Genomic DNA, 22,709 nt, shown 5'->3' on the forward strand with positions numbered 1-22,709 from the left:
TGTAATGGAACGATGCTAAACGTAAGGAAAGTAACATTCTAACATTTAACACGATACAAATTGTTTTAAAAAATGCAGTGAAAAGTCGTAGAATAGAATTAAAACATTTTATAAATCAACTCAGTAGGTTTGGCGCTATACTGTTATTAATTTGCGCATGGCTACTGAAGCCTATATCTTAGGTCTCCAAATGTTTAAGTACGTTAGCTTAAAACCCTAAAACCAGGTGACGTCAGACCGTCTACTTAAGTAGGCAATAGGAAAAAAAAGCCTGTCTATCATGTTCATTGATTGGGTTAAGACGAACCGTCACTCCAAAACTAGCGGACCAATGGAGACTCATTGTCTCCGCCTCCCTCTAAACCCCGCCTTTCTCGGAAAAATAATGCCAAAACTCGCAATCGAAAAGACTGGCAGTAAAAGCAAAGAAACAGACATTGAAAGCAAAGATACGAGTAGCGTAACCAAAAGGTAGTACATGCAGGGAAGAGTGTTGGCAAAATCTATTCACTAGGATTGGTTGCTGGGAAAGTTGAACCGAAAACATTTTTTTTTCAAAAATATATATTTTTAAATAATTTGTCAGAGTTCAGCTCTCGCTTTAAAATGATCTGCTTACAAGTTGGGATTTTGCTTTTGACACCTTATTTTTGTTTACAATTCTATACATTTTGCTTTCAATCGTTTGGTTTTTGATTTCAACATTCATTATTTCACCCGTCCTCAAATGTTTACAATTTTATATTTAACTAGGCAAACAAATTCTTATTTTCAATGACGGCCTAGGAACTAGGAACAGTGGGTTAACTGCCTTGTTCAGGGGCAGAACGACAGATTTTTACCTTGTCAGCACTGGGGATTCGATCTCGCAACCTTTCAGTTACTAGTCCAACGCTCTAACCACTAGGCTACCTGCTGCCTACATTCTTAACTTTATTCTTCATGTTCACGATTAATTTTATTTTGAATTGAATACATATGGCTTTAAAATTGACCCCCCATACCCCTTCATCCACACTGGCGCAGGAAAATATGAATATGCACTGCACATTCAAAACATATTGGGAGTTAGGAGATTTTGTTTTTACAATCTGTCAGCATTCATTTCGAGACCAAGAAAAACCCTTTCAACTGGTTTAAATACAGTCCTTTATTCTGCATTGCATTGCTATGAACAGACGCACAGTACATCCCAATGGAGGTTATGGTTGAGTATCTATTTTCTCAGATGCTGTGGTGGAGTACAGTAGTAGATGGCCCAAACGTCTATAGTCTTAGTAGTGTAGTGTTCTTAATGATGGGCTTGTGAACAAGCAGCAGCCCATGTGGTACTGAAGGAACCAAGATGATAGCTTTAGTGTTTAGTTTCATTCTCCGGCAAGCGGCAACTGTTTATAGGTGACACTGACTGGCGGGAATAAATGATGTGGAGGAAAAACGAACAAAATCAAATACAATTCAAAACATTCCTATGGATACGGATGACACAGTATTCGCAAACAAGCAGTGTTGAATGACAGCATTCTCCTGATTACAGTCCTGGTTCGGTCTCGTAGGAAGTTTCCTATTCCCCATGAAGGGCGTCAAAGCAAAGGAGACGCGCTCCTATTTGGGTCTGTGGCGGCCATTTTGAGTAACCATCTGTCTCGATCACTGCTGTTTGTCTAAGGCTGCTATGTTATTGGAGTAGCTGCTGTTATGAAAGGAGAGGAAATGCCCAGTCCCAAATCAAACCATAGCCCATATGACCTACACACTGGAGATCTGAGAGTATATGATAGGTATTGGCAAATCATGAATTACTTGACTTTGTCTTCAGATAGGCTGTTTCTTCCCATATTACTTATATACCATCCAATCTTCTCAGGTGGTCTTCAGTGCATGGGGGGTACTGTTGGGCTAAGGGACCATTTGTGATTGGGTGGAACGGTCTGGGAGGATGTCCTTTTCCCTTTGGTACAATGATGAGACTCATCACTGATTGGTTCTGTGAGCAGGAACAGCCGAATGGCAGAACCGCTGGCCATTACAGTTTATGGCCGTTATCTCAAATACACTAAACACACACACATCTGTGCAAATGTTGTAGGTTCTAAAGCTATCGTGGAATTGCTCAGATCCATACCCGCAACATACACTGTGTGTAAAACTGCAGTACGTGCGTCGATTTCCCTGAAGAGAGAGCGTGTGTGTGTGATTGCTCAGTGGGTTGCTCAACAGGGCTGAAGCGAGACACAGCCTACCCTGAAGTTATTAATCAATAATTGCATCTCAAGCAGGGCCTTACAACCAACCATCTCCCCCTCTGGACCTGAGTGACCTTTCTTGACACGCACACACACACACACACTTCATACCTTGTTCTCCCACTTTTTCAACCACCCTGTGGACTTCCTCCTCTCCTTTTTAAGGAAAGTAATGAATTCCAGAAAAGGCCTCATGGTGCTGAGCCTCTGAGGTCAGCTCCCAACAATCTGTGTCTCTTCTCTTAACAGGACCCACTCGGGGAATTTGAGCCAGTCTTTGTGTTCCTCTGTTAGGAGTGTGTGTGTGTGTGTGTGTGTGTGTGTGTGTGTGTGTGTATAGCTCCTTAGGCCCCAGTCGGGTCAGTTCTCTACATTGCCCTTGTGTGTGGGACGTAGTCTCTGATGCAGCCTGTAGTCTTGGGACGAGGCCCTGCGCGGGGTGGACGGGGAGCAGAGCTGGGGGGCCGACAGAGCCTGGCCTGGGGTGGAGGTTGACATATGGTGGGGGTGTACAGTCCTGCCTGGCTGGGTCCTGCCGCAGCTTACAGAGCGCCTGGTGGAGGAGGTGCTGTCCTCGGGTAGAGCTCCTCCAGGATCCCCTCTTCCCTGGTTCTCCAGCTGAGCCTCACACACCTCCAGCAGGGACACCACCTGCTCCCTCAGGGGGAGGGACTTGAACCGGCGCTGGGCCAGGTAGAAGAAGGCCTCTACGAATGCCTGCAGACCCATCCCTGAGAGGAGGAGACAAATAGAAGAGATGTGGTAGAGGGGGAGAAGGGTGAGAGGAGAGCGGGGGGGGGGAAAGGATAACAGGGAGGTGGAAGAGAGAGAGAGTATTTGCCGTGTATCAAACTGATTCTCCCTGATCCTTGAGCCACTCCTATAATGAGTAACTATACTGAACAAAAATATAAAACACAACATGCCATATAGGAAATCATTTGGCCCTAATCTATGGATTTCACATGATTGGGAATAGAGATATGCATCGGTTGGTCACAGATAACTTTTTTTTTTTTTTTTAAAGAGTAGGGGAGTGGATGAGAAAACCAGTGAAAGAGATGTGTTGTACTGCATGACACCATTTGCCTCATGCAGTACAACCCATCTCTTTCACATTAAGTTGATCAGGCTGATTGTGGCCTGTGGAATGTGGTCCCACTCCTCTTCAATGGCTGTGTGTTGCTAGATATGGGAGGGAACTGGATCATGCTGTCATACACGTCGATCCAGAGCATCCCAAACATGCTCAATGGGTGACATGTCTGGTGAGTATGCAGGCCGTGGAAGAACTGGGCCATCTTCAGCTTCCTGGAATTGTGTACAGATCCTTACAACATGGGGCCGTGCATTATCATGCTGAAACATGAGGTGATGGGGTCAGATGAATGGGACGACAATGGGCCTCAGGGTCTCGTCACGGTATCTATGTGCATTCAAATTGCCATCAATACAATGCAATTGTGACTGTAGCTGTCCACTAGCTCTCCCACATTCCTCTTGTTGGCCGTAACTTATGCCTGCCCATACCATAACCCCACCATGGGGCACTCTGTTGACATCAGCAAACCTGCTCGCCCACAAGACGCCACGTAGTCTGCGGTTTTGAGGCCAGTTGAACATACTGCCAAATTCTCTAAAACTTTGGAGGTGGCTCATGGTAGAGAAATTAACATTCAATTCTCTGGCAACAGCTCTGGTGGACATTCCTGGTCAAAACCGCTCATTTTAGAGAGTGGCCTTTTATTGTCCCCAGTTTAACCAGCTTCTTGACATGCCACACCTGTAGGTATCCACATCAAGATGAAGTCAAACTAATAAATCAACCTACCTACGACACACAGAAGCTCTGACCGTCCAACCAGAACACACCCAGAGACACACCATCCAGGTAGGTACACTACATCCCTTTCATATACAGTACTTGCACATTGCACGCCATTTATTCTAGCTTTTACTATTTACCACACGTTCCATCAAACTGTGCTGTGGCCCTCAATAAAACATTAGGATGAGTGGGTGAAACACACAAAGAAAGTCAAAAACAAGGATTAAAGTGAGGGCGAGAGTTATTTTCCTATAAAGTCTCGTGGGGGGGGGGGAGAAAGCCAGAGAGAGTGACTTTCTTCTGAGGTGATAAGGGGCTTTTAGCATTCAGCTAAAGTCCTGAGTCAGCGCTTCCCTCTTCCCAAAACACAAAACTTTATTATTAATAATAAATACTTGCCGAATCCCTACCCCTACATACACTCCACAATCCTTCCCTCCCCAACACTGCGACCCAATCATCAGAGAGAGATTGGCTCTGTTTTCCTATTACCCGTAGGGGTAATGACCAAATTCTCACCCCTTGATTTTGGTCTGGAACCAAATATTCAGCTCACAACTCCTCGCGTTGCGTCCTGCTAAAAACTGTCCCCCCATGCCAACCGAGCCCAGCAAGAGGAAACCCGAACAGCAATCAATCGTACCGCTGTACCCCTCTCTTCCTCATCATCCTGCCCCCTCTGCATATTTTCAGGTGGAAGCTGGTGAATTATTCATAGTGGATGCTCTCACAAATGGATGTCACTACGCTGTGAGCTCATTTCAATGATGTGAGAGGGGATTCCGTGGACAGTTAGATCCAAAAACAAAACCTGGCCAATTCTAAAAAAAGGTCACAGCTAGTTCTGCCGGAGACCTGAAGACGTGCATTAGCTCCCCCAACGAATACCTAGTGCTTAGTTCAGCGGGCTAACACAACTACGGTTTGTTGTTATTGGTGGGCAGAGTGATTCGTGACTGGTGATTGGCGGGCTGTGTGAGAGGTGACTTGTGATTGGCCGGAGGGTTACCCGCTTCTCTGGAGCCAGGCAGCATGCTGGCCCAGCGTCGTGTGACGTCGATGTAGAGGATATCCACAGTCGCCATGGAGAAGTGACTGTTGCTCAGTTTACAGTTCCTACACACAGACAGAGATAGCATGGTTTTATGTGGCCTATGGGTTTCATTGACCTGAAAAAGAACAAAACGCACCATCGGCAGCCAAGAAGTGGAATCGCTTGAAACAACTGACAAATTAGGTTACTTATCAAAAAAGAACCATGCTAAGGCACTGCTTGACAATAAGTCCACGCGCACACCAACGTAAGCTCTCTGACTCTGTGTGTGTGTGTAAGGGGTGAGGAAGAGGAACTAGTACCTGATGAAAGTTCTGAAGCCAGTGGGCCCCAGGCGCATGTTGCCCTTGACGCCCAGGAAGCGCAGGAAGAGGGCAGTGATGCGCTCCACGGTCCGCAGGTAGCTGAACTGCTTAGTGTACTTAGGGAACACCTGCTTCAGACACATAGAGGGCAGGACACGCCCCTCCTCCCCAGCCCCCCTCACTGGTGACCCCAACAGCTCCTCCTGCTGGTGCTCTGGGTAGGACCTGGGGGAGGAGAGGGGGGGGTCATTGATGGGAAGTGGGTGTATCCACCTAGATTCACCTATTCTACGGAGGTCAGGTGTGTGTGTGTGTGTGTGTGAGTGTGTGAGAGAGAAGACAGAGATAGATTGAGAGAAAGAGAGAGAGGTTATTTAGGGGAATTGTGTGTTGATAGGAGGTGATCTATGAGTGAATAAGAGCGGTCTCCATCTTGTGTAGACGCCTATAGTGATGTAACACTGATGCGGCATCTGACCCTATGTACCCAGGCAGCAGGGCTGAGTAATGGCCTCTATAGTCCTTCTGGACATAGGAGCACAAGGCCAGCCTAATGAGTCAGCTGGTATACTGGAGAGGAGGAGAAAGAAAGAGAGAGAGAGGAGATGGACAGGCGAGCCGGAGGAAAAGGAGGATGGAAGGTAAGGATATGTGGATGGAAGGTTTCACTGCGCTCGGCCGGGAGATTAAATCATCTGTCTATAAAAGCACTGTGCTGTGGCTCTTCACTGGAGCAGATAACACACTCATGCCTGGCCCATACACACACACACACACACACACACACACACACACACGTCGCAAATGTCACCTAAAAGGCCGGCTACCAGATGGACTACAAACAAGACAAACTAAGTGGTGAAGAGCGGAAGATGCTAAGCTCTCCTGTCTGTTCCTGGACGTCTAGGTCCGTCTTAGCGGACCAAGGGAGAGGAGGAGAGAGAGAGACCGAGCGGGAGAGGAGGAGAGAGAAAAGGGGAGAACAACATAACATTCTTACGGTTCAAGGAGAAACAAAAGCAATTATTTCTGAATTATGTTAATGTGATGCAGGCCACACGCCTTACTTTCAATTAGTCCTTGAGGCAGGGGAGGAAGAGGGGGCCGAAGGGAGGAGAGAGGGGGCCAGAGAGGACAGGGTGCAGGAGTTCATCCCACCATTTCTTCTAGCGGTGCTCCCATGTACTCAAAGAGGGACCAGGGGTCTACCACCATTGGCCCACTGTGGCGAATCATTAGGATAATGCACCCACGGCCCGCATCACCCACACAGGTAAAGGAACCCGCACGCACGCACACGCACAGAAGACAAATGAGGTAGCACTCTCAGCACTCTGGTTTAACTTGCTGTATGTTATATCTGTATTCCTCTCCGATACAACAGCTGAATATGCTGAAGTACCGCTCGTGTTTGATGAACAAAGGACAACGTCAACAGAAATTTAAAGCCAACCCGGAAAACCAGTCACAAACACAAGTGAAAACAGGGGAGCAGAGTACCACTTCCTGAGAACAAAACAATTGAGCTTACAATGCAAATCTCCAATCCTCACTTTCCCTGCATAATACCTCACCTTCATCTTTTACAGGACACTGAATCGTACAAATCAGCAGCACATTGGGGGGAAAAAAACTGTCATGCTGTTAAAAAAAAACATTTTGCTGTTCTGCTCCTTTAGTTGACGTGGAACAAAATCACTCACACGTGTTCTACCAGAGGAGACGAACACAACTCGCCCTTTCAGAAGCTGTGTAAGAACTTTAGTCTTTCTTAACGTCGTTCTTTCAGGAGGTAGGTGGTTCAGTGCTAGCTCTGCTAGGTAATTAGGAGTTTTGGGCTGCCCTGGTTGAAGACCTAAGAGCAGGTTAACATACATTCACACATGCTGGAAGGAGACAGGACACACAGATGAATCCCTCAAGCTCCCCTGTGTGAGCAATTCATAAACACTCGGCGTTGGCTGTGGAGGATATTCGGCAGTGTTGAGCAAAGCTGTAGCGGCAAAACAATTAGTGTTTAGTTCTGAGTGGCATACTGCTGCTCGGGAGAACAGATAGCGCTCGACTTTCGCACAGACCAACTCAGATTAACTGTCATGTTTCTATGTCAGACTCAGTTTGAACCCATTCTCTCTCAAGACAGTTCTCTCGGAATATCTTTGTATTTGACGTTACCTATTCGATTTGACCTTTATGCAGAGTGCCACGCTTTGATGAATGACGGCAGAATAAAGCAGAGAATGAGACAGAGGTGAAAAACATACGGTACCAGTCGAAAGTTTGGACGCACCTGCTCATTTCAAGGGTTTGTCTTTATTTGTACTATTTTCTACATTGTAGAATAATAGTGAAGACATCCAAACTATGAAATAACATACGGAATCATGTACTAACCCTGCCAAAAAAGTGTTAAACAAATCAAAATATATTTTCTATTTCAGATTCTTCAAAGTAGCCACCATTTGCCTTGATGACAGCTTTGCACACTCTTGGCATTCTCTCAAGCAGCTTCACCTGGAATTATTTTCCAACAGTCCTGAAGGAGTTCCCACATATGCTGAGCATATGTTGGCTGGTTTTTCGTCACTCTGCGGTCCAACTGATTGTGGAGGCCAGGTCATCTGATGCAGCACGCCATCACTCTCTTTCTTGGTCAAATAGCCTTTACACAGCCTGAAGGTGTGTTGGGTCATTGTCCTGTTGAAAAACAAAGCACAAACCAGATGGGATGGCGTTTTGCTGCAGAATGCTGTAGTAGCCATACTGGTTAAGTGTGCCTTGAATTCTAAATAAATCACAAACGGTGTCATCAGCAAAGCACCATCACACCTCCTCCTCCATGCTTCACGGTGTGAACCACACAGATATCATCTGTTCACCTACTCTGCATCTCACAAAGACACAGCAGGCAGTTGGAACCAAAAATCTCAAATTTGGAATCAGACCAAAGGACAGATTTCCACCGGCCTAATGTCCATTGCTCGTGTTTCTTGGCCCAAGTCTCTTCTTCTTCTTATTGGTGTCCTTTAGTAGTGGCTTCTTCGCAGCAATTCGACCATGAAGGACTGATTCAGTCTCCTCTGAACAGTTGATGTTGAGATGTGTCTGTTACTTGAACTCTGAAGAATTTATTTGGGCTGCAATCTGAGGCTGGTAACTCTAATGAACTTTTCCTCTGCAGGAGAGGTAACTCTGGTTCTTCATTTCCTGTGGCGGTCTTCATGAGAGCCAGTTTCATCATAGCGCTTGATGGTTTTTGCGACGGCACTTGAAGAAACTTTGACTGACCTTCATGTCTTAAGGGATGGACCGTCATTTCTCTTTGCCTATTTGAGCTGTTGTTGCCATAATATGGACGTGGTGTTTCACCAAACGGGGCCACCTTCTGTACACCCCCCCTACCTTGTCACAACACAACTGATTGGCTCAAAAGCATTAAAGGCAAGGAATTCCACAAATGACCTTTTAACAAGGCACACATGTTAATTGAAATGCATTCCCAGTGACTAACTCATGAAGCTGGTTGAGAGAATGCCAAGAGTGTGAAAAGCTGTCATCAAGGCAAAGGGTGGCTACTATGAAGAATCTCAAATATAAAATATATTTGGATTTGTTTAACACTTTTTTGGTTACCATGTGTTATTTCATAGTTTTGATGTCTTCACTATTATTCTACAATGTAGAAAATAGTACAAATAAAGAAAAATCCTGGAATGAGTAGGTGTGTCCAAACTTTTGACTGGTACTCTATATTCTGTCCCTGTGAGCTTACGAATGCTGCAGATGTGAAAAGCAGAGACAGCTTTACTGATAATTATACAACTATACTATCCGACAGGCCCAGAAAACAACAAAGACCGATCTGCCCTCTACAACCGCTCTCAAAACACAAATCAATTATCCACTCAACAACATTTTTTTCATTAGCTGACTGTTAATACAGTCCCAAAGTGTTGTGCGTGTCATCAGTCAAGTCTTCAAGATATCGGACTTTCAAGAAGCAAACGTGTCACCGGCCGCATCATCACGATGATGCAACATTTTTGTGGGTTTTCCCCTTTGAATACGGCTCATCTAAGGAGAGAAATGACGACATTTATTGTCCAAAGAAAGTGTTGTCCGACTTTGTTTCTCCAAACTGGAGAGTAGACTTACCCTGGACGATTATGTGTGGGCGATGGTAACAGGGTGGAGGCAAGAGAAAGAGTCAACAATAGGTTGAGCAAGAGAGGGAGAGAGAAAAGGACAGAAGCTAAAAAAATAAAATATATGAAGAAATAGGAGAATGGATAGAGTGCAGAGGAGCGATTAGGGTCTACTGTTGGTGCATAGTAGGAGAGAGAGAGAGACCGAGAGAGAGAGAGAGCCACCGAGAGAGAGAGACCGAGAGAGAGAGAGACCGAGAGAGAGAGAGAGAGACACCGAGAGAGAGACACACCGAGAGAGAGAGAGACACACCGAGAGAGAGAGAGAGACACAGAGAGAGAGAGAGACACCGAGAGAGAGAGAGACACCGAGAGAGAGAGAGACACCGAGAGAGAGAGAGACCGAGAGAGCGAGACCGAGAGACCGAGAGTGAGAGAGAGACTGTCCATTGGAAAGGGTAACCACAGAGCTGAGCTACAGCTAATCAATGACAGAAGAAACAACCTCATTCCCACCCTTTATCCGTCCACTCTCCTGTCATCAACATCCATCTCTCCCTCCCACATCTCTCCCTCTCCACTCAAATTGCTGTGGTGGTAGCAGAGTGGCCACATAACTCTTAAACCTGCTGTCACACTGCAGAGGGGGTTTAACCAGCAGCTAGCGTTTCCAAAACACTCCCTGCCAAGCCAACCGTAGCCAGCTAAAGGAGGAGCTAAAACAATCTATATTCCACTTTCTGTTTTCTCACGGCAACTTTGTGAATCGTCACCCTCCAGTAACCAACGTGACCACGGAAACGAGAAAGTAGCATTGATCAACGATAAAACAGCCCGGTTGTTGTTGACCAAAGTGTGCAGCTGACTAATTTTCTACTTGTCTGAATCAGAGCCTTCACTGGGTGGGAAAAGACAGATGTAAAGGGGAAACGCAGATTCAGGCTGAAGCATCCCATTGAAGTTGAATAGGAGTGTTGGGGGGGAAAAAGAGCAATGGCGCAGGATAGTGTGAATTTGTCACCAGGCAGTCAGTGTAATCTAGGTTTGGCTTGAAGGAAAGACAGTCTTCCTTACTATGCGTCTTCTGCCAGTTGGCTCAGCCCTTCACCTTTTCCAGCAGTTTTAGAACTAGAGAAAAGGCTCCTGTGGCCCGGCTCCACAAAAGGTGGTATTTCTGCCTTTAATGGGCTCAAATCAGCCCGGCAACAAGAAAAGCAGATCCAAAACAGAACCAGAGCAAATACACAGGAAATGCTACAAATGGTCCTCTCATTTCATATAAATATACTTTATTGTCCCCTTGGACAATAGAGAATGCTGCTGCTCCCACATAATACACAAATAAATATAATCAATTGAGAATAACACTCAATCTCACACACACACACACACCCCACCCAACCAACCACACAAAAAGTTAATGTCAGGCCAGGCCGTGACAAGGTGGCAGTTCCACATGATGAAGAACTACGGGCCAGGCTCCAGTCAGTCATTGCCAACTCCCTCATCTCTACTGTATGTCTCCCCTGTTGTTAAGATGTTTTATTGACAGGGGTACAAACTAATGTTTCTATCTGTTCCGACTGCATATAGGCACCCTATAACGTCTCCTCGATGGCTGGAACTCTGTTTTCAGTGCATGTATGGGGTCCCATGTGACCTTTCTGGCCTGTCTGATGATGGTGTCTTGGAGAGAGGAGGGAAGTGTCATGCCTATAAATCTTCCCTGCGGTCTTGGTTAATCTCAAGATTTGGGCATCGGGCTACACGGTCAGGTTACCAAACCATGTAGCAATGCTGTAGTGTTGACGCCATAGACCCGGCGTTGACGAGCTCTCCACAGCGGTGCGCCAACACAGCCCAATCTCAACGTTCCCTCTGTGCACCCCTATGGGGCCGTGGTGCCCAACTGACTTTTAGGGTTGAGGATAATCTCCTGTTTTTTTTTGTCACATTCACTTGTAGGTGATGTTCATCACACCATCTGACAAATACTTTGAGCTCTGTCCTGTGGCCGTTGGTGTCAACCAGAGTGGTGTAAAACGCTCTGCCGTTGGACTCTGGAGCAGTGGAAACGCGTTCTCTGGAGTGATGAATATCGCTTTACCATCTGACAGTCCGACGGACCAATCTGGAGCCCGAGGACAGCGGTCCGAGAGCTTAACCACGTAGTTGTTGGGGTGCCTGATGACGCAGTTGTTGTTGTTGTATACAGTGTGAAGAGGATAGGGGAACTCACCAAGCCCTGGTCGCCCCGTGCTATTGGGGGCACCCCAGGGTAAGTGAAGTGGGTTTCAGTCAGGTAAAGCTTCCTGTAGGTTGGGATGTGAGTGTGAAGTAATGACACACACACACACACACACACACACACACACACACACACACACACACACACACACCTCATTCCAACTCATAAATCGTCCTCGCCGACGGCACAGGACACACGTCGTAGCTCACCGCGACACACACCTCAGCTCACCATAGCTCAGCGTAACACCGTAACACAGAGTCTGTGCTGAAAGATTAATGTGCTAGGTGAGTGCGCTGCATGTCTGAGTGTGTCAGTGATACCATCAAACCTCTCCATTCTACCTCTCTCTGGGTGCCGGTCGAACCGTAATTATTCATCCTGCCTGTCTAGCTCTCTCACTCCCTCCTGTCTAACCTCACCAATGTCTTTCCACGCTCTCTATTTTTTTTTTTACCTCTATATTTGACTCCAACACCATCATTAAGTTTGCTGATGACACAACAGTGGTAGGCCTGATCACCGACAATGACAGGGAGGAGGTCAGAGACCTGGCTGTGTGGTGCCAGGATAACAACCTCTCGCTCAACGTGATCAAGACAAAAGGAGACAATTGTGGACTACAGGAAAAGGAGGGCCGAGCACGCCTTAATTCTCATCGACGGGGCTGCAGTGGAGCAGGTTGAGAGATTCAAGTTCCTTGGTGTCCACAACACCAACAAACTATCATGGTCTAAACACACCAAGACAGTCGTGAAGAGGGCACGACAACCCATATTCCCCCTCAGGAGACTGAAAAGATTTGGCATGGGTCCTCAGATACTCAAAAGGTTCTACAGCTGCACCATCGAGGGCATCCTGACGGGTTGCATCACTGCCTGGTATAGTAACTGCTCAGCCTCCGACCACAAGGCACTACAGAGGGTAGTGGTACGGCCCAGTACATCACCGGGGCCAAGCTTTCTGCCATCCAGGACCTCTATACCAGGCGGTGTCAGTTGAAGGCCCTAAAAATTGCCAAAGACTCCAGCCACCCTAGTCATAGACTGTTCTCTCTGTTACCACACGGCAAGCAGTACCGGAACACCAAGTCTAGGTCCAAAAAGCTTCTTAACAGCTTCTACCCCCAAGCCATAAGACTCCTGAACAGCTAATCAAATGGCTACCCAGAATATATGCATTTATACATGTATTTTTTTTACAGATAGCCAGGGGCCCACTCCAACACTCAGACATAATTTACAAACAAAGCATGTGTTTAGTGAGCGCCAGATAGGGATGGGCAGTAGGGATGTTCTCTTGATAAGTATGTGAATTAGACAATTTTCCTGTCCTGCTAAGCATTCAAAATGTAAATGAGTACATTTGGGTATCAGGGAAAATGTATGGAGTAAAAAGTACATACTTTTCTTTAAGAATGTAGGGAAGTAAAAGTAGTCAAATATACATAGTAAAGTACAGATACCCCCAAAAACTACTTAAGTAGTACTTTCATGTATTTTTTTACTTAAGTACTTTACACCACGGGTGTTCGATGGGGTTGAGGTCAGGGCTCTGTGCAGGCCAGTCAAGGTCTTCCACACCGATCTCAACAAACTATTTCTGTATGGAGCTCACTTTGTGCACAGGGGCATTGACATGCTGAAACAGGAAAGGGCCTTCCCCAAACTGTTGCCACAAAGTGGAAGCACAGAATAGTCTAGAATGTCATTGTATGCTGTAGCGTTTAGATTTCAGTTTACTGGAACTAAGGGGCCTAGCCCAAACCATGAGAAACAGCCCCAGACCATTATTCCTCCACCAAACTTTACAGTTGGCAATATGCATGGGGAAAATAGCGTTCTCCTGGCATCCGCCAATCCCAGATTTGTCCGTCGGACTGCCAGATAGTGAATCGTGAATCATCACTCCAGAGAACGTGTTTCCACTGCTCCAGAGTCCAATGATGGCAAGGGCGAGGTTTACACCACTCCAGTCGACGGTTGGCATTGCACATGTTGATCTAAGGCTGCTCGGCCATGGAAACCCATTTCACGAAGCTCCCGATGAACAGTTATTCTGTTGACGCTGCTTCCAGAGGCAGTTTGGAAGTGAGTGTTGCATTAGAGGACAGATGATTTTTACAAGCTTCAGCACTCGGCGGTCCCATTCTGTGAGCTTGTGTGGCCTACTACAATGCAAACAGAGTCGTTGTTGCTCCTAGACATTTCCACTTCACAATAACAGCACTTACAGTTGATCGGGGCAGCTCTAGAAGGGCAGAAAGTTGACGAACTGACTTGTTGGAAAGGTGGCATCCTATGACAGAGAGAGCTGTTCAGTAAGGCCATTCTACTGCCAATGTTTGTCTATGGAGCTTGCATGGGTGTGTGCTCAATTTTATACACCGGTCAGCAACGGGTGTAGCTGAAATAGCCGAATCCACTCATTTGAAGGGGTGTCCACATACACTATATATACAAAAGTATGTCTCTAGTCTACAGCCTACCTTTGTGTCCTACCTTCCGATGTGCCATCTTTTCCACATTCTACATCCTACCTCTCTACAGCATCTAAAGCTGCCTGCGGTTATAATCCACTCTGGTACGTTTGGTTGCGGATGTACCTGCACCATCTGCTGAGTAAGCAACACCTTAGTTCCCCCAAATGACGCTGGAAACACACATTGTTTTCCTAGAGTTGAAGAGAGGAGTCCCTGATCAGCGTTTTTTTTTTACGCATTCCGGAACAGTAAACGTCGGTTAATGAGAGGTATGCTGAGAGAGTGAGCCGTTATTAACTCATTAATAGCCAGCCAGAGCGAGGACGAGGAAAACAGAAGTGTATCCCATCCAGTTCCAGTGAAAACAGGGAAAACCGCAGAGTTGTTCGAGTTGTTATTGCTTTCCTGCTAACATTGTTATTGCCTGTTCTGTTTTGAGCCCACGACATCCCCCTGGGAGAGCGAGAGAGAAGTCGAAAGATGAACAGTACCAGCAGCTATGGATGGGTGGCCTGTATTCACAAAGCATCTCAGAGAAGGAGTGCTGATCTCAGAGCAGTTAAGCATTTCAGATTATAATATTATACGGACAAATCCCGGATCAGCAATCTGAGACGCTTTGTGGATACGGGCCCTGGCCTTAGAACCACCTTCGCGGTGGGTTTGACACACGGATGTGACCTCCCTTGGCCACCCGGTCATTACTTTGTTCATCTGTTCCCGTGACGATTCCCGGATCAAAAAGTCTCCCATCCATTTTTACACTTTGTTTTATTTGAATTTTGCAGATCATTACTGGAAATCAGGCGCGTTTGGCTGCTGTGGAAGGTATGGAGGGGGAGGAAAGAGCTTGTCAGTGCGGCTAGTTTAGGATGCATCAGATGAAGCCACCAGCAGCAAGTTTTGGCTGGCTGTTGCCATAGCTGCGTCACGTAGTTTCTTAACGATGGGTTTTTGTTCGATAGGCATAGAGTTGATAAACACAGCTCAGGACACACACACACACACACACACAGTAACTCAAAAAAAAAAGAAGACATGATTAACGTCTTCTCATTTTGCTCACTGTATCGCTCGGCGCTGCACTGATTGCATGTTTTAGCAACACATCAAATCTAAATGGCTAAATTAATAAGCATTAGCACTAGCTAGCCGGGGCTAATTAGCGTTTTCCACTACAGGCAGCCATCGGACTCTGTCACACTCCATCTGCACAGCTGACAACACATCTCCACGCAATCACCGCCTCACCTGCCTGACACGATCACTCACATTTTTGTTCCCGCCTGGTAGAAAAAGCAGGGGGAGTGTATACTGTGTGTGTGTGTGTCTTAGCAGAATACATAAAGGGAACCAAAGCAAAACAAATCGGATTTGTTGTGTCATTTTCCACTACTTTGTAGTTTTCAGCAGATTTCAGCAGACTGAAACACTGAATCAAACAGAATTGTGGGCTAGAAGACAAATCAGAAACTGTTAACGGCTTAAAAAGCAACTCAATACTCCCGTCATCTGATATAGAACACAAGTGGGCTAAGGCAGAAATGACGACAAGGGAACACCAATGCCAAACACCATGACAACTGAGTCAAGTCTTCAGAAGGGCATAGCTCTCCTGGTAGTAGGAACCAATGTCATTGGTTGTCATTGGTGTCATACATGATATCTACGGCAGTACTGTAACTATGGCATTACACCTTGAGGAAAAGAATCCAAAAATCACTTTACTGTTCAGTGTATTTTCCACTAACGACCTCACAGAAAGTATGAATCCCTCATAAAATATGAAAATACTGCCCTATTCAGCTGCGATGTACGCGATACAACGGGTGACCAGCATATTCAAATAATTAGACATATTTTCATTATTTTGATGAATTTATTCCTTCTATTTCATCCCTCTACGAGATATAGTCCCGACACAAATCTAGGGTTGCTACCCAAGCCAGCTGGTCGTTCGTTCTATCGGTTTGGTTGCCATGATGGCTGGCAATGTTCTAATCTCTTGCTTGCTAGAACACTTGCTCTCTCGCCAGGCCACTGTTCAGACGAGATACACAGCCGACTACACAGCTAACACGATCACTTCAAAATTAAGCTGAAATGAAATCAAACTACCTGCATTTTGCGTTTTTCGATTGATATTTCTTCATGTACATCCATAAAAAAATGATGCCAATTCATGATTTCGACTAGCTAAGAAAAGCTGCCAGCCTGTTTCTTGTCCCGACACGTTCGGAGACCGAACTTCAACATTGAAAGACAGACGGCAAGGTCATTACAAATTTCTGCTGTTGAAAACCTAATGCTACACGAAAAGAAAAATGGAACATAATGTCTAGATGCTTTTTACGGTGTAGATCTAGTATATAAATTGCCTGGCTGAGCTGAAAAGACAGTGGATTGAACAGTCAGAAGGAACAGAGTAAATAGGCATTTCAACGGAAGATTTAGCCGGTGGTAACTTGTGGAATAGACACCGGCTGGAATGCGGTTTTAACCAATCAGCATCCAGGTTTAGCCCCACACCGGTTGTATAAAGAGCGAGAGATATGCAGTGAGGATGATCTAGGATTATAGATTTTATACAGGATTATACCAATAAGGTCCTGATCATGAATATGGTAATAGCTGAAAGGGCATTATCCCCCAGCAGATATTCCTCTCACATAGGAAAAACTGACTGATCATAGAAGATATGTGACCGACCGGCTTGATTCGGTCTTATTTAAATTGTGTTTTTTTTTATTACATTGGATAAAAATAGAGACCTAGAAAATGGTATATCATACACTACAGTTGAGGAACAATGGGAAAGTAATTCTGCTTTGAAAGTTAATAAACTTGTAACCTCACATTTGAGAAAATGGCCCTTGAATGTATGGTACCTACTGGAGAGTTCTCTGTTGTTTCCACCCATTCAGCATCATTCACACCCTCTTAAGCTTTAGCCCCACCCATCTGTTTAAGGATTCAAATGTGAGGCCATTTATTAACATGACTTGAAAAAATTTAAGCCTATGCAACATTAACCAATTAAAAACAGTACTGTGGCAGTGAGGTTTGTGCAGTAAGCGATAGGTCCAATACATTATCACCGCATACTGGCTTTGCTTGAATTTACCTGCCAATGCGTTGTTGTTCGGGACATTTTTTTTAATTCTATTTCAAAAATTTGAGGTAGGCTATACGATCACACCGGAAATAGATCCATTGTTGTATTACATGTGAGGCACTGCTGAGTGAGCATACATTAAAATAATTGTATTTTTATTTTACTGGGCTTATGGTGCCTGCATCTGATGGTCAGTCTCAGCGGAGGGAGAGAGCAGAGGGTCGACTGAGGGTCTTCTCTCTACATCCCTCCGCTCTCCCTTTCCTCCACTGACACTGACCAAAAAAGGGACACCTTCTTCCAGCTGATGGCGAAACTCGAGTCGCACCGCATTATTTCTGCCTCATGCACAAACTCCTGTTACTCCTATGAACAGAGAAAGGGAAATATTCCTAGATATTAAAAAAGACCAAAGCCACTAATAATAACAACAATAACCCAAGCCAATAGATACACTTTCCTACTCATTCATTACTGCTGCACTGCTTGTTGTTGAGCTGAGTGGAAATAGGAAGAATACACATTATATGGCTTATAAAAGTGTTGAATACAAAGTGTTGACAGAGCTTAGTAAGAACTTAAACATGAACTCACTCATAAAAACAGCAGCTCTTTGCTGGGTTCGTTGAGTCTCTCTCTAGTCATGGTCTTAAACGTTTTGAAATCTCACAGTATCAACTTTGCCGTAGCTTTATTTTATGGCTGCTATGTTACTGCAGGTCATCTGAGCAATCTGATTGGCCAGCAGAGACATAGTGCACTTGATTTCCTCTCCAGGCCCACAGGGAAGGCAGAGTTCGTACCTTCAGACACATGAAATGGCAACCGTTTGCCTAACCGGCGCGCAGGGCAGCTGAATTGGCTGCACCTACTATCAACACAAGGCTTTATCAATGTTTGGCGATCGACTAGAAATGCCTTGGAAATTGACAAGTCGATCACGATCGACCAGTTGGTGACCACTCTACTACACAACCTAAGATTTCAAGACTAACGGCTGGTTTATACTCCAGGTGTGTTCCTAAATGAAATCTGGAGTGTCCGAAGGCGCTCTGAGTTTGCAGAAACTCAGATCTGTTCGTAAATTCAGTGTGTTTCACTCTCGGAGCGTTCAAAGCGCACACTGGATGCTCTGGCTGAGGTGTAGGGTTGATTCGAGCGCTCTGTCCTAACAGCAGCAGTCAAGCACCCAAGCTAACTGGCTAACGTTGGCTAGCTACCTCCAGACACAAATAAGAGAACAGCTCACTGACCATTTAACTCACCGCAAGAGAGCTGGGTTAAGCTGTTTTTATGTTATCCAGAGCGTTGGTGAATCCAATGTTCACTGACACCGGCTATATTCAACAGGTGTTGAGTGTTTCGTAAATTTGTCAGTTATTCTGCGCTCTGGCACACTCAGACAAGAGTGCTCTGAAATAGAGTAGATAGCCAGAGTGAATTTACCAGCTGCGTCGATTGACAGTTGTCGCAGTGACATCGTAAACATTCTATTGAAATAGTTACTTGCATTGTGGAGTCTTATTTTTAGACATTTAGCATGAATCTGCAGGTCGTAAACCAACAGGGTTCAATGTCAGCTAGCTAACATTAGGCTATAACTAAACTCAGCAAAAAAAGAAACGTCCTCTCACTGTCAACTGTGTTTATTTTCAGCAAACTTAACTTGTAAATATTTGTATGAACATAACACGATTCAACAACTGAGACATAAACTGAACAAGTTCCACAGACATGTGACTAACAGAAATGGAATGATGTGTCCCTGAACAAAGGTCAAAATCAAAAGTATCAGTCAGTATCTGGTCTGGCCACCAGCATTCCTGTCTTGCAGGAAATCACGCATAGAACGAGCAGTATGGCTGGTGGCATTGTCATGCTGGAGGGTCCTGTCAGGATGAGCCTGCAGGAAGAGTAACACATGAGGATGTCTTCCCTGTAACGCACAGCGTTGAGATTGCCTGCAATGACAACAAGCTCAGTTCGATGATGCTGTGACACACCGCCCCAGACCGCGGACCCTCCACCTTCAAATCGAACCCGCTCCAGAGTACAGGCCTCGGTGTAACGCTCCTTCCTTCGACGATGAACGCAAATCCGACCATCACCCCTGGTGAGACAAAACTGCAACTTGTCAGTGAAGAGCACTTTTTGCCCGTCCTGTCTGGTCGAGCGACGGCGGGTTTGTGCCCATAGGCGACATTGTTGCCGGTGTTGTTACAGGTGGTCTACCACTGCGAGGACGTGGTCTGCCACTGTCCGTCCTGTCTCCCTGTAGCGCTGTCTTAGGCGTCTCACAGTACGGACATCGCAATTTATTGCCCTGGCCACATCTGCAGTCCTCATGCCTCCTTGCAGCATGCCTAAGGCACATTTCCGCAGATGAGCAGGGACCCTGGGCATCTTTCTTTTGGTGTTTTTCCAGAGTCAGTAGAAAGGCCTCTTTAGTGTCCTAAGTTCATAACTGTGACCTTAAATGCCTACAGTCTGTAAGCTGTTAGTGTCTTAACGACCGTTCCACAGGTGCATGTTCGTTAATTGTTTATGGTTCATTGAACAAGCATTGGAAACAGTGTTTAAACCCTTTACAATAAAGATCTGTGAAGTTGGATTTTTCCAAATTATCTTTGGAAGACAGGGTCCTGAAAAAGGGACGTTTAGCAATGCAAATGGCTCTGAGATATGAATAATATTACTACACAGATCATACACGCAACATGAGCTAGTTAGCTAACAGTACTTGAAATATAAAATTACTTTGACAAAATTAGAAACATGTAGTATCTGAAAATGTAACTAGACTCTCTTATACATGGATGGACGCTTCTCCCTCTGTCACAGATACCATGGTTTCCCTTTGTTTGAAGATGTAATCCGGAGACAGGTGTTTTATACAACAGCATTCTGTGTGTTCTCTTTTCGACTGTCTGTATATTTGCAATCAACCGGCAGAATTCTCTCTCTCTCCTTAGCTATCATACTCCACTGATTTCAAAACTCAGTCCTCCAGAAAGTGGAGAACAACACTTATGCAGCTCTACGACGTGATTTCTCTTTCTTTCTTTTTTTCACGTTAGAAAGGATTACCTACACATTCTGACCAGCTCATTATTAGAATAGAAGCATGCTACATGGCAGACCAATCTGAACTCTCTCGGCATGTCCAGCCAACTCGTTATTTTAGCCAGTCATGGCTAGCGGGAAGGTTGCTGACTTTTTCCGTGGCTAAACCAACTAGACTCGTAATTTAACCATTTTTATTCGTATTTACAGATGGCATACGAGTTTGTTATTAAGGCACATGAAAGATCACATGTTTCAGAAGTTTACGTTCAAATGGCGCTCCTGCGAAGTCGTGACGTGCAACATGTGCCTAGTTTCCTGAAACGAGTCACATATGGAAGATAATCGTACATAGAGAAAGAGATGCGGAGAGAGAGAGACCATTCTGACTGTGAAAGCCGTGTCTTGATAACCAAGGAAGGGAGAGCGAGAGAGAACAGGGATAGATCAAGACAGAAAGCGAGAGGATGAAAATGATAGGAAATGATAGAAAAGGGCAGAGAAAGCAGAGAGAGAGGCAGAGAGAGAGAGAGGCAGAGAGAGAAAGAGAGAGAGCGATACCGTTACAGTAAGTCTCAACGGAAGAGTGGTAAGGGGAGGTTAGTGATGGCCACCCCATGGGCCGCAGAGCATCGATCTGCCTGCTAGACACACACACACACACACACACACACACACACACACAAACATACCCGGTATAGACACACACGGCAGTCATGTGTGAAATTTCATCATGGCTGGGCTGGAATTGAATGTTTCCCTTTAACAGGCTTATGGAGAGCTGCTCACTGGGGCGTTTCTAAAGCTGGCTGGCCAGAGAGACCAGAGGGCGAGAGAGAGATAGACTTTCCCCTATCAGCAATCCCCAGGTCCAGCCTAGAGCCCACACGTCACACTGATTGGCTAATATCACCACACACACAGGGTGAACTTAGTCGAGATGGAGGGAGGTAGGGAAGGAGAGACTTGGGTCGCAGACACCAGCTATGGTAATGGGGGAATGATGCAGCTTCATCCACATCTCAGTAGAACACTAACCCTAGCCTCAAAATAAACCGTCTTCAAAGTAACTACTGTTGTTCTCGTTATATAGAGGAGAGTCACGGCTTTCTGGTCGTACATCATTTATTTCTCACCTCTTGATATGGAGTTCATAGCGTCACTTTACAATCAGAGTAGGCTTCTTCTTGGACATCTGCAACCTGTCCCTGTCCCAGGCTGTACTCTTGTCAAGAGGGCGCAACAGCGTCTCTACTTCCTCAGGCGGCATCCTCCTCTAGCTCTCCACATACCCCAGCCAAGAGCTGTGCCTTACCGTCGGGCAGACAGTATCGGAAGCATGAGGTCTGATAGAAAGTGTCTCAGAGCCTGTTGGTATCTACAAGCCATCAGATTGTCGAAGACTTGAATTGGACTGACCACCTGCACTGATTCTACACACGTTAGCGCACACACGCCGCTACCAGACTCTTATTATGAAAAAAAAACACTTGTCCCCCAATCACCCCTTCGCCAAAACACGTGTAAATATTGTACTATAAAATTGTGCCTTCCTGTATTATACTTCTGCTATAAATAAATAAATAAAAATAAATATATATATATAAATAAATAAATATATATATATTCTACTGAGCCGTTTACTTTATGTTCGTATTCTTATTATTTCGTATTGTTGCATCGTCAAGAAGGAACCTGCAAGAAACCATGTGTATCCCGTACATACTATACTACTAGTTTTATTAGTGGTATGAAGTATATGGTTTTGATGCGCCCGCGGAGCGGAGCACGCCACATGTGGTGACTAGGCCTACCTAAAGTAGCCTGCATAGGCCTAGCGCTGGAAAGTTGCTGTAGGACATTACATTTATTGACAGATGACACAATTAGCCTACATGGCTATCTTGCAACATTGTCATATTTAAAGTTAGCAATATAAGTGTTTTGGAGTTCCCACTTCCTCAGGTGGTGAATAATATAGCCCAGGCCAATATGCACAAAAACCTAAAAAATAATACAAAAATCTGATAATTCGATAGGTTGCACGTCAAAATATCCATCACGCATTCCCTGGATATGTCAGATTAAAATAGCTTATAGTTTTTTTAATCATAACCTAGATGGTAGCCTATCTTACTTGTCACTGGGAGAAGAAGAAAAAAAAGGTGTCTATTGGTACAAAAAGACACCTAGCATTTGTCTTGGCTAGCCTACTGTCGTCAA

The 22,709-nt window shown here is 45.3% G+C and overlaps 1 protein-coding gene across 2 annotated transcripts in view; it reads right to left on the minus strand.

Annotated features, from left to right (window-relative positions):
• Nucleotides 1-1,132: 1,132 nt before the first annotated feature.
• The window catches only part of ttll11 (tubulin tyrosine ligase-like family, member 11), a 46,246-nt gene continuing 24,669 nt past the window's right edge, over nucleotides 1,133-22,709 (minus strand). For both annotated transcript variants that reach the window (XM_036967575.1, XM_021590597.2), the window contains exons 8-10: nucleotides 5,431-5,658; nucleotides 5,084-5,190; nucleotides 1,133-2,977 (exon numbers count right to left, since the gene is read on the minus strand). In XM_036967575.1, the coding sequence (XP_036823470.1) occupies nucleotides 2,607-2,977; nucleotides 5,084-5,190; nucleotides 5,431-5,658 (706 nt within the window). In that variant the 3' untranslated portion in view covers nucleotides 1,133-2,606. The remainder of the gene's footprint in view (nucleotides 2,978-5,083; nucleotides 5,191-5,430; nucleotides 5,659-22,709) is intronic.

Source organism: Oncorhynchus mykiss, chromosome Y (genome assembly GCF_013265735.2).
Source record: "Oncorhynchus mykiss isolate Arlee chromosome Y, USDA_OmykA_1.1, whole genome shotgun sequence".
Classification (NCBI taxonomy): domain Eukaryota; kingdom Metazoa; phylum Chordata; class Actinopteri; order Salmoniformes; family Salmonidae; genus Oncorhynchus; species Oncorhynchus mykiss.